A 13,854-nucleotide genomic window follows, 5' to 3' on the forward strand; every position below is an offset into this window, starting at 1 on the left:
AACATGCAAAAGGTTCACTTATTCCAGTTAGCCCACAAATTGCTTGATACAGGTAGTCCTCGACTTACAATAGTCCATTTAATGACCATGCAAAGTTACAATGGCCCTGAAAAAAGTGACTTATGAAAATTTTCCACACGACCATTGCGATATCCCTAGGACCACAGGATCACAATTCAGATGCTTGGCAACCAACTCGTATTTCTGTCATTTGCTTGCTCAGTTATCCACATATTTCATATGCTCTGTAATGAACAGAAGCCTCAGGCTCCTGGTTCCAAAACCAGGCAAGTGTTTCACGTGGCTGCAAGCAGAAACATTGCAGAAAGATTGTGCCAATATTGAAAGCATCAGATCCTGTGACAGCCTCTGACTTCAGCAATCTAACAATACACTCACACCTATGGCTCTAAAAGGGTCCAACAAACAGTACAAATAGTTGTGTGTACACAGGTAGCACAGAGCATCTTGCAGTGCTAAATGGATTGACTCAGAAGAACAGAGAAACATGTTTGAAAATATTTTATTTCAAAGTTAAGTGCATCCAATACAGAATGGACATTTTTTTAAAAAATGGGTTATGATTGTTCATCAATGGAAACAGCTTACCATGGCATGTATCTTTATTTATTTATTAAACTTTTTCAACTACCCCACTAGCTGAAGCTTTCTGGGCAATTTACAATAAACTACGCTACAATATTATTTCCATAAAAAGGCGTACAATCCAATCAAATAAAAATGCAAACTAAAAAGATAGGAAGCTGCAGGCAGTCATTTGAAAATTAAAACCATGTGAACTAAATTATAAGTAAAAACCACTTAACAAGTCTTTGTCAAGTGCTGAATGTTGCTAATGTGGGAGCGAGTCAAGCTCTCTGGGGAAGAGTTGCATTAATGGAGCAACCCTACAGAAAAACCCTCTTCCTCTTTCAAAGATCACTTCGCTTCTCTTGGGAAGGGGGTCTGGAAGACAGATTCATTAGATAAACTCAAGGTCTGGAAAGGTACTTCTTTGCAAATCTAGTCCTAAACTGTGAAGAGCTTTAAAGATCAAGGCCATAACTTTAAGATGAGTCAGAAATGGACCGGCAGTGAGTGTAGATGATAAAGAACTAGTACAGTGATGGCTAACCTTTTCTGGACCGAGTGCCCAAAGCGTGCGTGTGTGCACCCAAACCCGCAAAATGCAATGCACGGCCCCCATGTATGCCTCTCACTCCCATGCATGGGCGCTCTCCCCGCATGCACCCCAACCCTCGCATATGCACGAGTTGCCCACCAGCACACACCCCACCCCTACGCATGTGCCCCCCACATGGCCCACCCCCATACATGCACGGCAGAGACCTGATGATCAGCTGGTGGGTGCACATGTGCAGCAGAGCTGAACTGGGAAGACGGCTTGCATGCCCACAGAGAGGGCGCTGCGTGCCACCTGTTCATCATCATGGAACTAGTATAATATATTTTTATCAATCAGTCACACTGTGCAGTCCAATCACTCTATTTTGAACTATCCGAAGTTCTTAGACCATTTTCCAAGACTGATTCATTTTCAACACATCCAACACATATCCTCAGAAGTTACTGAAGAGTGTAAAGGCTATCTTTGTACATGTGAAGTCACAGTTGGTAAACCAGCCAAAGGTGATCAAGACTACCTGGACTTCTAATGAAACTGATGCATCTAGGAGCAGCCCAAAATTACGAACTTGTTCATTTCAAGCAAGTATAGACTTCTCCAGGACAAATGGGTAATCACTCAAATCCACCGCCCACAATTAATATCTTCATCTTGTCTCAGTATGCTGGTCCTCATCCAGTCCATTACTCAGCCAGAACGTAATCTGGATTTCCAGAGGGCAGAGAGGTAGTGGAGCTTGAAAAGTAGATTAAAAATCTACACCCTAACTATTTCCAGAGAAAATCCATAGTTATACTCTTGCTTTAGCCTGGCAAGATTCTGTCTATAGGTGAAGAATAAAAGAAATTACTCTTAAGTAACCCCATGTGTCATACAAATATTCTATAAAACCATAAGCCTTTTCGAAGTTGATTTCCTTCAGACATGCTGGGCACTTATTTCTATTAGAGAGATGGAAGTTGGCATCCAACATATTTGGAAAAAATAGAACTTGGAAATAGCAGCTTTGCATTACATTATTTCAGACAATTATTTGGTGATGAAAGACAGCTGCTTCTTCCCCATATTCTTCTTCAAGTCAAGCACGCTGTGACACACAAATTTTATAGGGCTTGGGTGTCATTGACAGTCCATATACTGGTGTTATATCTAGCTGACCTTCATGTAGTTTCTCCAGTCTCAGCTGCTGTAAGATAGTAGTGAGGATAACAAAGATCTCATTGCGGGCTACTTCTTCTCCCAAACATTTTCGGAGCCCCATTCCAAAGATCAGAATTTTTTCAATCAAGCTCTTGTTGAGTTCACCATTTTCATTCAAAAATCTCTGTGGTTTAAATGTGTCAGGGTCTATCCACAGATTTCTGGAAGAAATAAATAAGTGTAGAAATAAAAAGAGGAAAACTAAAATATGATAAAAATGGAAAAAGTTCATCTAGCCACCAGCATATTTCAATTCATTTCAAAAATTAAATCCACCAGCCATCTATACAACTTGACCGTTATCAGAGAAAAAGAAAAACAACACCTTCATTGCTGTCTATCAGGAGGGAAATGATAAAATGTGCAAGACTATTTCATAATCAATACTGTGATTTATGAATTTGCATTGCAGCTGCATAATTGTGGTATTTACATAACGTCATCCTGTGTATTCATCTGTAGTGAATATGAAAGGTCTTGCTTGGAGAAGAACTAAACAGCATTACTACCAAGGAAACAATATCAAAATCCATGCTTCCTAACTTAATGCCTAACATATGAAGATTGGGAGAAGGGTGGTCTAAATGATCTCTAAAAATCATCCATCACAGAACTGAATGAGAGTGGTCTAGCCACAACTTCAAGGGTCATCTAAAAGCCTTTAAACAGGGCTTTCCATTTGCAGAGTTGTCAAGAGTTTTCCTCCCTACAATTTCTTCCTCATGTAGAAAAGAGACATTGAATTCTTCAGAAAAATAAATGTTTAGAATTGCCTAAAGTAGCTTCAAAAGATGAATGTATCTGTACTCCAATGGGTTACAGAATAATCTGAGAAAATACGTTTGGTATGCTTTAAGGTCTGGGACGCAGTGGCTCAGTGGCTAAGAGGCTAAGCTTGTCGATCAGAAATGTTGGCAGTTCGGCGGTTCGAATCCCTAGTGCTGAGTAACAGAGTTTGAAACCATGTTAAACATGCAAGTAGAAAAATAGGAACCACCTTTGGTGGGAAGGTAACAGTGTTCCGTGCACCTTAGGTGTTTAGTTATGCTGGTCACATGACCACAGAGACATCTTCAGACAGCGCTGGCTCTTCAGCTTTGGAATGGAGATTAGCACTGCCCCCTAGAGTTGGGAACAACTAGCACATATGTGCAAAAGGAACCTTTACCTTTATTCTTTAAGGTGGGGTGAATTTAATTTATGTGAAGAAGCTGTGAAAAAAATATGCATTGCAATTTACTGACCAAATGGCTAGTGTCAATATCTGGAATTGAATACAAATATCTGGGGGTGCCAGATGTACTACCCTTGGGGCATCTTATAACTACTAATATCAGACTGTCCACACATGAAGCTCAGGCAGTAGCTAAAAGTGGGTCATTAAGTCCCCAGAATTGTTTAAAGTTATAGTTGTTTCCTGCAACTATAGGATCCATTCTTTTTTCCAAATCAACCAAGTGTTTTATCCCTTTGCTTGTTACAGGAATTGGGTGTCTAAGTCTAATATTGTGGGCTGAGAGTGTCTGGGCCAAAGTCACCTAGCCAGTTTTCATGACTAAAGCAAGTTTAGAACTTATAGTCTCCTGATTTCTAGTACCTTAACCACAAGACCAAACCAGCTCTCAATACATTTGTAAGCTACAATAGTAATATAAAGGGGGGAAGAAGCACAGTAAAAAGGCTAATATCATTATTGCTATTATTATTATTATATACTTTATTCATTAAACATGAAACTCAACTGAACATTCAAAAATGCATTACAAATACCAGTGACTAGTGCTAATGGTTGATAGAGTTTGCTTCCAGCTTCCTAGGTATCAACCTATTATTATTATTATTATTATTATTATTATTATTATTATTATTATTATTATCATCATCATCATCATCATCATCATCTTCTAATACTTACGCATCATGATTAACTTGATACATATTAATGAAGATGCAGGTATTTTGTGGAATAAAATACCCATTGAGAACAGTGTCTTTGGTAGTACTAGAAAATATTGAAAACAAAACAGCATTTAGTCCAACAAAGTGATCCTTGATTAGCACAATCATTTAACATTATTCCACAGTGTTTTCAAACATCTGAATAAAATAATCTTGCATAAATGTAGGAAGACATGTATTTTCCTACTGGAGGTAAGGTCCTAACCCTTTCTTGGTTTTTTTATCATCTTGCTAAGCCACCCAGTCTCTGTAACAGTGACATGGATAGCATATAAATGCAATTAATATTTCATTTTGTAAAGCATTCATTGAAATAAAAATGGTAGCATCCTTTCTCTCCTTGCCATGGTTATTGCATTCTGTAAAAATGCAATAATAGAAAATACTTTTATCCAGCATCTCTTTCCCTTTCTTTGACAATATAAAATCTCACATTATAGGGGATTTCTGTGTCAATGCCACATAGTCAGCAGAGATGGTATTCAGCCAGTTCTGACCAGTCTGGTGAACCAGTAGTGGAAATTTTGAGTAGTTCGGCAACCCGGCAAATACCACCTCTGACTGGCTCCCCCATCTATTTGCTGCCTCCCGAGTCCCAGCTGATCGCTGGGTCTTCTTCTGTTGACCTGCATAGGAGCAGGAAAGTAGGTTAGTGGGGTGGGGTGGAAATGGAAATTTTGCAGTATCCTTGCCCTGGAGTGGGGTGGAAATGGGGATTTTGCAGTATCCTTCCCCTGCCACGACCACCAACCCATGCCACGTCCACAGAACCAATAGTTAAAAAAAATTAATCCCAGCATTGGTAGACAGTCAAATTACAATACTAGCAAGAAGCTGCCTACAATATAAACAAACCCATTCCTCAATTCTCCTTCTCACCAGTGAGGTATAGTGAATGGAATAAAAGAGCTGTGCCTGAAGACTTCATTGATGAAAGCTTCTGTATAATGCAAGTTTTTTCGGTCTTCAAACTTTGGAGGCCTTAGCCCAATCTTTTCATCTTCAAAGAATATATAAAACATGACATTTAACACAAACTGTTTCATAACTGCAACCTTCAATCTTTATATTACAAGGGAACTCAGTTTGATATATCAGTTCAGCAAAGGGGGTGGCCATTATTCTCATTATGTCTGAGCATGTAATTGTAGTGATTGATACAAGTTTCATGTTGCAAATTTTGTCATTTGCAAGGTGAGGTCATTACCCAAATGGAACGATTATCTGCATCATTTTGCAAACTGAAGTTGCTCCAAAAACTTGCTCTATTAGGGTTGCAATTCATTTAGTGGAAGCTTAGTAAACTACAGTTTCACAGCATGGTATTTTCTATTTATTTTAAAGAACACAAAAGTGTTACCAATTTCTTCTTGAATTTTCATCTGAATTTCTGGGTTGTTTATCAAGTACAGAAAAATCCATTGCAAACATGATGAGAGTGTACCGAAACCTGAAAAAGAAATGAAGCAACATTAGAATTGCAGCAACATTAGAACTTTGCACCTGAAACCTGGGCACCGAAGCTTATAACTGAAATGTACATTAATTGTATTGGATATATTCACTGTCTTGAGTTGTAAAAATAATAATATGGATACAAATAGCAATAGCACTTAGACTTATATACCGCTTCATAGCGCTTTCCCAACCGTCTCTAAGTGGTTTACAGAGTCAGCATATTGCTCCCAACAATTTGGGTCCTCATTTTACCAACCTCAGAAGGATGGAAGGTGGAGCCAATTTGAGCCTGGTGAGATTCGATCTGCCAAACTGCTGGCAGCTGGTGATCAGCAGAAGTAGCCTGCAGGAGTGCACTCTAACCACTGGGTCACCGCAGCCCAAATAAATAAATAAAGTAATTAAATAAATATCTAAAAACCTGGAGGGCAGATTCCGTATGATTTTTCCAAATCAAAAATCTATTATTCACTTTTGCAATTTAGCTAACAGTCAATATTTCAAAACGGGACAGTGTAGTATGTATTAATTAAGTATGTATTAAGTATGTATTAATTAAGAGCCAAGGTGGTGCAGTGGTTAAATGCAGCACTGCAGGCTACTTCAGCTGACTGCAGTTCTTCAGTTCGGCTGTTCAAATCTCACCGGCTCAGGGTTGACTCAGCCTTCCATCCTTCCAAGATGGGTAAAATGAGGACCCGGATTGTTGTTGAGGGCAATATGCTGACTCTGTAAACCGCTTAGAGAGGGCTGAAAGTCCTATGAAGCGGTATATAAGTCTAACTGCTATTGCTGCTATTGCTATTGCTATTAATAAAAATTGCCTAGAAATCATGCAAATAAATGAATAGTATTATTCATTCATTCATTCATTCATTCTTGAATTCCCAGGTCTTGCCCCTGACCTTGGCTGGGGCTGCAAAATTTAAATAAGATTGTAGAAAACAAGCACAGAAATAAAAATATTTGTCATTCAAGCAGCGAAACCTACATTGCTCACAACTTCAAGCATCCCACCCATAACAAGGCCTGAAACAAAGGCCTTTTTTAAAAGAGCATTTAAAGATGAACAAGGTGGGAGCCATGGGATCTTTGCAGGGAAAATCGTTTCAAAGGGAAGGCCCCCCTGTCTCTCCCGAGAGACAAGGACTATCATCTGCGATCCACTAGGTTACGTGGCTTAATTGAATGGGCCTGTTTCTAGTCCATACAATTGGAATAAACATTGCAGGGAGACATTAGTGGGATCAGAGTGGTCTTCAGACACTTAGTTCATATGCTACGGCTTTACAGGTAATGATCAGCACCAGTACATAACAACTCTTGCATTCCTCTTGTAAGAATACTTACATCTACAGGTCCCTAACTAGACTCTTACAACCTCCAGAGTTGGAGAAGGCCTCGACTGCACTCCTTAATTGCCCCAGATTTGAGATATAACCAAGAGTCATTTGCAGATTAATGATTCCTGACCCCAAACTGATGGTTGATCTGTATTAGGCCTACCACACTTTAAACCTCTAAACAGAAATGATCCTTGGATCCATTTGTTGAGAAAGGTATAGTTTATTAGAGGTTAGGTATATTGCAGTATTGCAAACCAAGAACTGAGACCCGTGTACCAAAATCCCTAAATTCTACTTTTTCCTTCCCTTAACTCTCTCATTGTCCACCCCATTGTAACCAATCGGTTCAGGCAAGTTGTTTTCATAATGCTCAGTCAAAACTTGGGTTTGGTATGTGGCTCCCTCCTTCTTCTAGCTGGGTGACCTTGAGGCCACATCTTGAAGAGATGCAGCACTTACTTTCATTTTCCCCAAGACTCCCCCCACTTCATTCCCCCTCCCCATAGTTCATGGCAGTCTGTCACTGCATAGCAGCAAAGCACAAACAAGCATAAGGTGGCAGCCTACAGGGTGTCAAATTCTTAGACCCCTTGAAAACCAGGAGCCTCTGGCCTTCCTCCAACAAATGTTAATTGGAATCAACCATGGAAAATGGAGAACACCATAAAACTGTGCCCTCCATTCCCTCTCCCTGCAACCTGGCCAGAATGATACCATGGTTGATGGTTTTAAAAGCTAGTGTGACATCAAGAAGAACAAGGATGATAGCACATCAAGTGCTGTCTGTATTCTGGGTCCCAATTGAAACCTAATGGAAAAGAATCCAGATAATCAACTTCCTCCAAGAACATCTATAAACCACAATCCAATGACATTTTCAGCAACCTTCCAAAAAGGTTGTTTGTCCAGGATATTAAGGTTCATCAATGGTCTTTTGAGGAGGGAGCATATCACCATCTCTTTAAAGGCCAATGGAAAAACCACCTGAAATGCTACTGACCCAAACACATATAACTTCCCAGCAGCCTTCACAAATTGGGACCAGGTTCTTCTAAGGTGGCCAGATACACAGTACCAAGGTCATGTCTACTTTCTCAGGAATTACAGGGTCAAGTTCTTCCCAGATATCCAAGCATGGCTATGTGTCAGACACCTTGACTGGACCAACCCAGTATGAGTTTAAGTTTAGGCAAATTTGAATCAGATGCTTAGAATATTCTTCACAGTGGCTCAAAAGATGGTCCACAGAGTCATCACTGCCCAACAAGGAGCAAGTCACTCTGGTCAGCTGTCAACAAATGCAATAGAAGGGCAGAAATAACATGTTTCACCATCCTCAAGCTCTTATCACCATGCTGTAACATACATGCTAAATGATGAAGTAAGTTAGGCTATGTTCAGTTGCAATCACAGAACAAGTAATCCTTGACATATAATAATTGAGCCCAAAATTTATCTTGTTAAGTGAGACATTTTAAGACCTTTCTGGCCACAATTGTTAAGTGACTTACTTCAGTTGTTAAGTTAGTAACATGGCTGTTAAGTGAATCTGGATTGCCCATTGACTTTGCTTGTCAGAAAGTCACAAAAGCTATTCACCACGACCATCATAAATATGAACAAGTTGTCAAATTTTGATCATATGGCCACGGGGATCCTACAAGGGTCGTAGTTGTGAAAAATGGTCATAAGACACTTTTTTAGTGCTGTTGTAACTTTGAACGTTCACTAAATGAACTGTTGTGTCAGCTTCTGCCTTGCTGTTGCTTCAGCTGCCATGAAACGGGAAGGGGGGGGCTGGTATTTGGGAGGGGTTAATTGATGTGCTGGAGGAATGTTCTAGGATGTACCAGACGTTGGGATTGCGCATGCGTGTGTGTTTCCCGCCTGCATCAACGGCCTAGACATTCCATCTTCGGCCTGTCTTTTTGAAGTTATCTCACACCTGACACTTGAAGGACTTATGATTGGACTGGAGCTATGATCCTAAGGGGGGGGGGAATGGGCTATTCTATATATCAATTGCTTTCGCGCCTAATTAAGCAGACTTTGCTTTGCTACTGCTCGCTTACCATTTATAATTAGTAAAAGTACTTTTGATTTCCAATCCATGGAGTCTCTTAGTCTTCTTTCCTAATTATGTAATGGAGCGGTGCTGACATGTTGTAAGTTGAGGACTATCTGTATTACATCCATTTATTATAACTTCATATAAGGTTTAGACATACAAATCAGACTAAAGGTTTTTACAGAGACAGACTGGTGTCAGTCATGCTTCGTTTGAATTTCATCACTCTGAAATTGTTGCTCTGTTGCTTGCTAAAACCAGGACCCAGAATTGGGTGTGGGGTGAGTGGGTATTTGTGTGTGTGTCCTTATAATTCTTTCACATCTTATCTGTCGAAAATATGATCACACTAAGACATCTTAACTTACAGTATTGTGGGGGGTGGGGGAATAATACTTACCAGCTCCAAAGATGTCATTGACAGTAATTATTATTTTTTCATTTGATAAGGTTACAATTTTCTCATCGGCTTTTCTTTCATTGCTAACATTAATTAAGGCATCAGTGATGTCTCTGAGAACATTCTAAAGGAAGCAAACAAAATATAGGATGCTATTTTCATCTAAAGTTCTTACACTATACACTCTGTAAACTGTAATTTGTTTAATTCTACATTGAGAGAATTTACCTTATTTTTCCTTTAAGCCAAGTGTAGGCCTTTAAAATATACTAAGAGAAGTTGGGGGGGGGGCACCAATATAATAGAAAAATAAATTAATCAAGAGTCATGAAGGGTTGCCGGCTAAGCAAAAGCAAGCTAAGAATGTAGAGGTAGTCCTTGTTTACTGATAACTCATTCGGTGATCATTCTAATGGACAATAGGGACATTTATGATTGGCCCCGAGGTGTATTGCTTCCTGTTCGGCCTGGATCAGGTAAACCAGTAGTAGCAGCGGCAGGAGGCTCCGCCCACCTGCCTGGACGCTTCTGCACATGCACAAAAGCATCGCACAGGAGCACGCCCAAACCGGTAGTAAAAAAATTGACCACCCATCACTGGATTGGTCCTTATAGTTGCAGCCATCACTGTGTCCTCGTAGTCACATGATTGCTATTTGGGCATTGGACAATCAGCTGGCAATTACAATGATCAGAGCATCCTGTGATCATCTGATAATCACTTGCAACCTTCACTGATGGCTTCTGGCAAGCAAAGTCAAAAGTGAAGCCAACTGGAGATCACAAATGGCAATCAGATGACATGTTTAATGGAAGCCAGAACTGCCACAATTGCCACCATAAGTTGCTGCAGTCACATGACATTGTACTTTATGACAGCATCGCTTAGCAATACAGTTGCCAGTCCCAATTATTGTTGTTATGTGAGGACTATCTGTAGAACCTCTAAGCATAGGGTGGAAATATAAGTGTCAAGGAATCACACAGCAGGCCTCCAAATGAAGTCAGAGACACTGAAACAAACTTGTAGTTTTATATAAATAAATATATTTAACATCTATGTTCACAGCAAACAAAATAATCAGGAACATCATGAGGTAAATCATCAGGTAAATCTCAGAACAGCATACAGAGCACACAGAAGAAAAAAGGCGGGGGGAAAGGGAAACTCCCCTTCTCACCCAGCAACCAATCATAATGTAGATTGTCTCATGTAGGAGCCCGCACTCTCCAACAACTACAACTATGTCTTCTGGCCTATTATACACTTTACTGTTCAAGTTATTAAATTGAATATTTTAACAACAAGCAGTACAGAAACATTTTCAATTCCCACTGTTAAATGCTTACCTTATCATATGTGGCATAATGGTCTTCCACATGTTGTGCCACAAAGTTGTTGAACTTTCCATAAAATGCGCGGGCAACCTTCGCAGCAGGGAGTGGAAAATAACGAAGGCATGGGATGAAGTCAGCGGGATTGAAGGCACTTGAGGCTTTTATAAGATCATGATTCATTTGGATCACACTCAGAAATTCTTCATCCCTGTGGCTGTACCTCTTACCAAAACAGAGGGCACAGACCACATTAGCCACAGTGCAGGTTGTCACCGCAACGGGATCAAAGCTCCCTTTCTTGGAGAGTTCTAAAAATGTTTTCACCAGTTCGGATGCCTCAGTGCAAACATGCTCTTCTAGAAGACAAGAGCAAGTGGAGGACTTGGCTTCAGATTTGGCCAGGGACCTCAATGCCTTGGCAGCAACCTTTTTCTGAAGCTTCCAACTCTCTCCAAACTTCACCGAAAATGATAAGCTCTCGCCATTGGCAAAAAAAGAAAAAGTGTGCATATCGGGTCGGCCTGCAAAACTTTCTCCATCCCTCAGTAGGACCTGTCTGGCAGCATCCAGGCCATTAACAACCACAACAGGAACCCTTCCAAGCTGTATCTGAAACACATCTCCATATTTCTTCCTCATCTGATCAAAGAAAACGTAAGGATGATCTCCAAGCTGGAGAAGATTCCCCAAAATAGGAAGTGACCAAGGTCCTGGTGGGGATGGTTGTTTGTTCTTTGTTAACATTCGTACATAAATGAATAGTGACACCACAGTACATAAAGCAATCATGATCCTTGAAAAGGAAACTTCCTCAATTGCAAAACTCATTTTCAGAAAGGACCTGCAAAGGAAAAGGCCAGGAATTGAACAAACCATTGCTTAATTCTGCCATGTTTTGCACAAGTTATGATATTTTGATTGATGTATCATGTAGAGCCACAAGCAAGGTTGAAAACCACAGTGGATGGGTTTATAACTTGCATTAAATCTAAAATCAACAAAAGACACTTAGCCCAATGTGGCAACTCAACATTTGACATTAGAGGGCAAGCAAGGTCAACTCCTTGCAAAAGAAAATTTCAACCGGGAATGGGGCAAACAGGGTAGAAGGGCATTAACATCAAAAAGAATTAATCTAAGAAGGTGCCCGGCTAAAGCAAAAACAGAACATAAAGCAACTATTTGGAGGAAAATACCAAGTTTTTTTATTGCAACTAAAACACAACTTGCAATTGGATTTCAATTTAATCTGCATTTTTAAGGTGCCTTGAAGACTATAAAGATATACATATAAGGCATTACAAAAACTAACTGCTTGCACAAATGGCATACTTTGAGCTGATCCAAAGTTCACATTTTTACGTGTTTGTGCCTCTAAACCTAGAACTGTTTATTGGCATCATTCATTTCCTCTGATACAAAATTCTTGAAAGACATTTTTGGCTTTTTTCCTGGGAAACTGGGGGAGGATTAGGAGTGATTTTCAGACAGAAGAATTCTGAACAACATCCTGCTTGCAAAAGACTTCACAACATAAACAATCTTTTAAATTTCCATGTCATTTACAAGCAGCAGGAAATCTCCTTTCTAAAAAGAGCTGAAGGATAGAACTTCGTAGAATTTACATCCACCAAAATGTTTTCCTCTCGTGTTCATGTGAGAGAATGGAAATAAAGATGGTCATTTTCATAAACTGTTCTTGTATTAAATTTTGAAGAGGACAAAAAGTAAAACAAATACACTATTTTCAAATGACTTTGCATTAGCTTTGCACTACCCAACATTGGCAAGATTAAATTCAAAAGAGAAAAGGGTGCATTTTTAAGCATGACTCGGGCTATTGCCATTACAAATATCGCTGGTGCCAACCTAACTGACATTACACATGATAACAGGAGACGAGTTTTGCTTTCTTTTCTTTCATTGGTTTTTTTAATTATTGCAAAACCAAACTTTGGTTCTTTTATTACTATTATATACAGGCACAACATCTCTCTAAGAACTAAAGAAGCTACTTGGATAAGTTTGGTTTCAAACCCAACAGAAAAGAAATCCAGTTACCATGATTCAACTTCCAATTCTAAGTTCAATATATTTTCTAAAATACGATTTTAACATTAAACAGCGCTAGGACCTCGAATGCCTGTAGCTTGTCCTCATACAGAAGACTTTTTCCAGTTCCAGCCCTTCACAGTTCTTAGCTCGCTCTTTCTCAGGAAGTAAAAAAGAAAATTCGACCTAGTCCTTTTTCATCTTCCTGATGAAAGATGAATCAAATGAAGTCCAACTTTCTCATCTGCCAAAAACTGAACGTTTAAAGCTTGGGAGAAGGGAGACTGACGCGCCTGCCATCATCTGGGCAACCTACAAAGCTGGAGGCGTGAAAGAAATCTTCCTTTATTGTTCCAAAGGCTTTTTGATCGGATTTATCGAAAGAAATCCTTCTCCGTCCCCTTTTTTAATTGCCTTTCCTACCGACATGCGGTTCAACCCGGAGTCAAAAGCCTGTCGGGACACCGAGCAGAAGCGCCCAGCCAGGAAAACCCCACGCGGGCACCGAGGAGACCCGAGGCCGCTCTGCCCGAGGACTCCAACCCCAAACTCACGTGTCTCAAGACGCGGCGTGGTTGTGAAAACTGCCTCTCTCGAGGTTGCGCGATCGCCCCGTTTCTTTTGCGCCGGGCTAGGGCTCAGAGTCCTTGCGCAACGCTTCCCGCGGGGGACTTTGCAGGCGGCGGCGCAGCACGACCCACCGGCGTGGCTCTCAGCTCTCTGCCAAATGTCTCCTTGTCCCCTCTCCCCGTTAGTGTGATTGCTGGTTGGACCGAGCCCGACTCGGGGCAATGTCCATCCTTGTGTAACAGTCGAAGAGATGAGGCTGGGATTGGTTGCCAGGGTAGGCGATTGTATTCTTGAGCATGTGAAGAGGGATGTTTCT

The 13,854-nt window shown here is 40.3% G+C and overlaps 1 protein-coding gene across 2 annotated transcripts; it reads right to left on the reverse strand.

Moving 5' to 3' along the window:
- Positions 1–1,375: 1,375 nt before the first annotated feature.
- Positions 1,376–13,649, reverse strand: LOC106551360 (cytochrome P450 1A1). Of its 2 annotated transcripts, none has more exons than XM_014069460.2 (7): positions 13,523–13,649; positions 10,929–11,757; positions 9,579–9,702; positions 5,667–5,756; positions 5,186–5,306; positions 4,263–4,349; positions 1,376–2,508 (listed from the first exon to the last, which is right to left on the reverse strand). In XM_014069460.2, exons 2-7 carry the CDS (start codon positions 11,742–11,744, stop codon positions 2,226–2,228), a joined length of 1,521 nt encoding a protein of 506 aa, XP_013924935.2. In that variant the 5' UTR covers positions 11,745–11,757; positions 13,523–13,649; the 3' UTR covers positions 1,376–2,225. The 2 variants fall into 2 exon arrangements, with proteins under 2 accessions (XP_013924935.2, XP_013924936.2); XM_014069461.2 differs by lacking the exon at positions 13,523–13,649 and adding an exon at positions 12,978–13,307.
- Between the last annotated feature and the right edge of the window lie 205 nt (positions 13,650–13,854).

Source organism: Thamnophis sirtalis, unplaced genomic scaffold (genome assembly GCF_051295495.1).
Source record: "Thamnophis sirtalis isolate CommonGarterSnake01/CBP01778 unplaced genomic scaffold, rThaSir2_p1.2 scaffold_5, whole genome shotgun sequence".
Taxonomy (NCBI): Eukaryota; Metazoa; Chordata; class Lepidosauria; order Squamata; family Natricidae; genus Thamnophis; species Thamnophis sirtalis.

Excerpts from the sequence above, each read along its gene's own strand:
- LOC106551360 (XM_014069460.2), bottom strand. The coding sequence starts at position 11,744 with ATGAGTTTTGCAATTGAGGAAGTTTCCTTTTCAAGGATCATGATTGCT. Across the intron at positions 9,703-10,928 it reads ATTATGCCACATATGATAAG|AATGTTCTCAGAGACATCAC; the intron begins GTAAGCATTTAA and ends TGCTTCCTTTAG. Across the intron at positions 2,509-4,262 it reads TATCAAGTTAATCATGATGC|AAATCTGTGGATAGACCCTG; the intron begins GTAAGTATTAGA and ends TATTTCTTCCAG.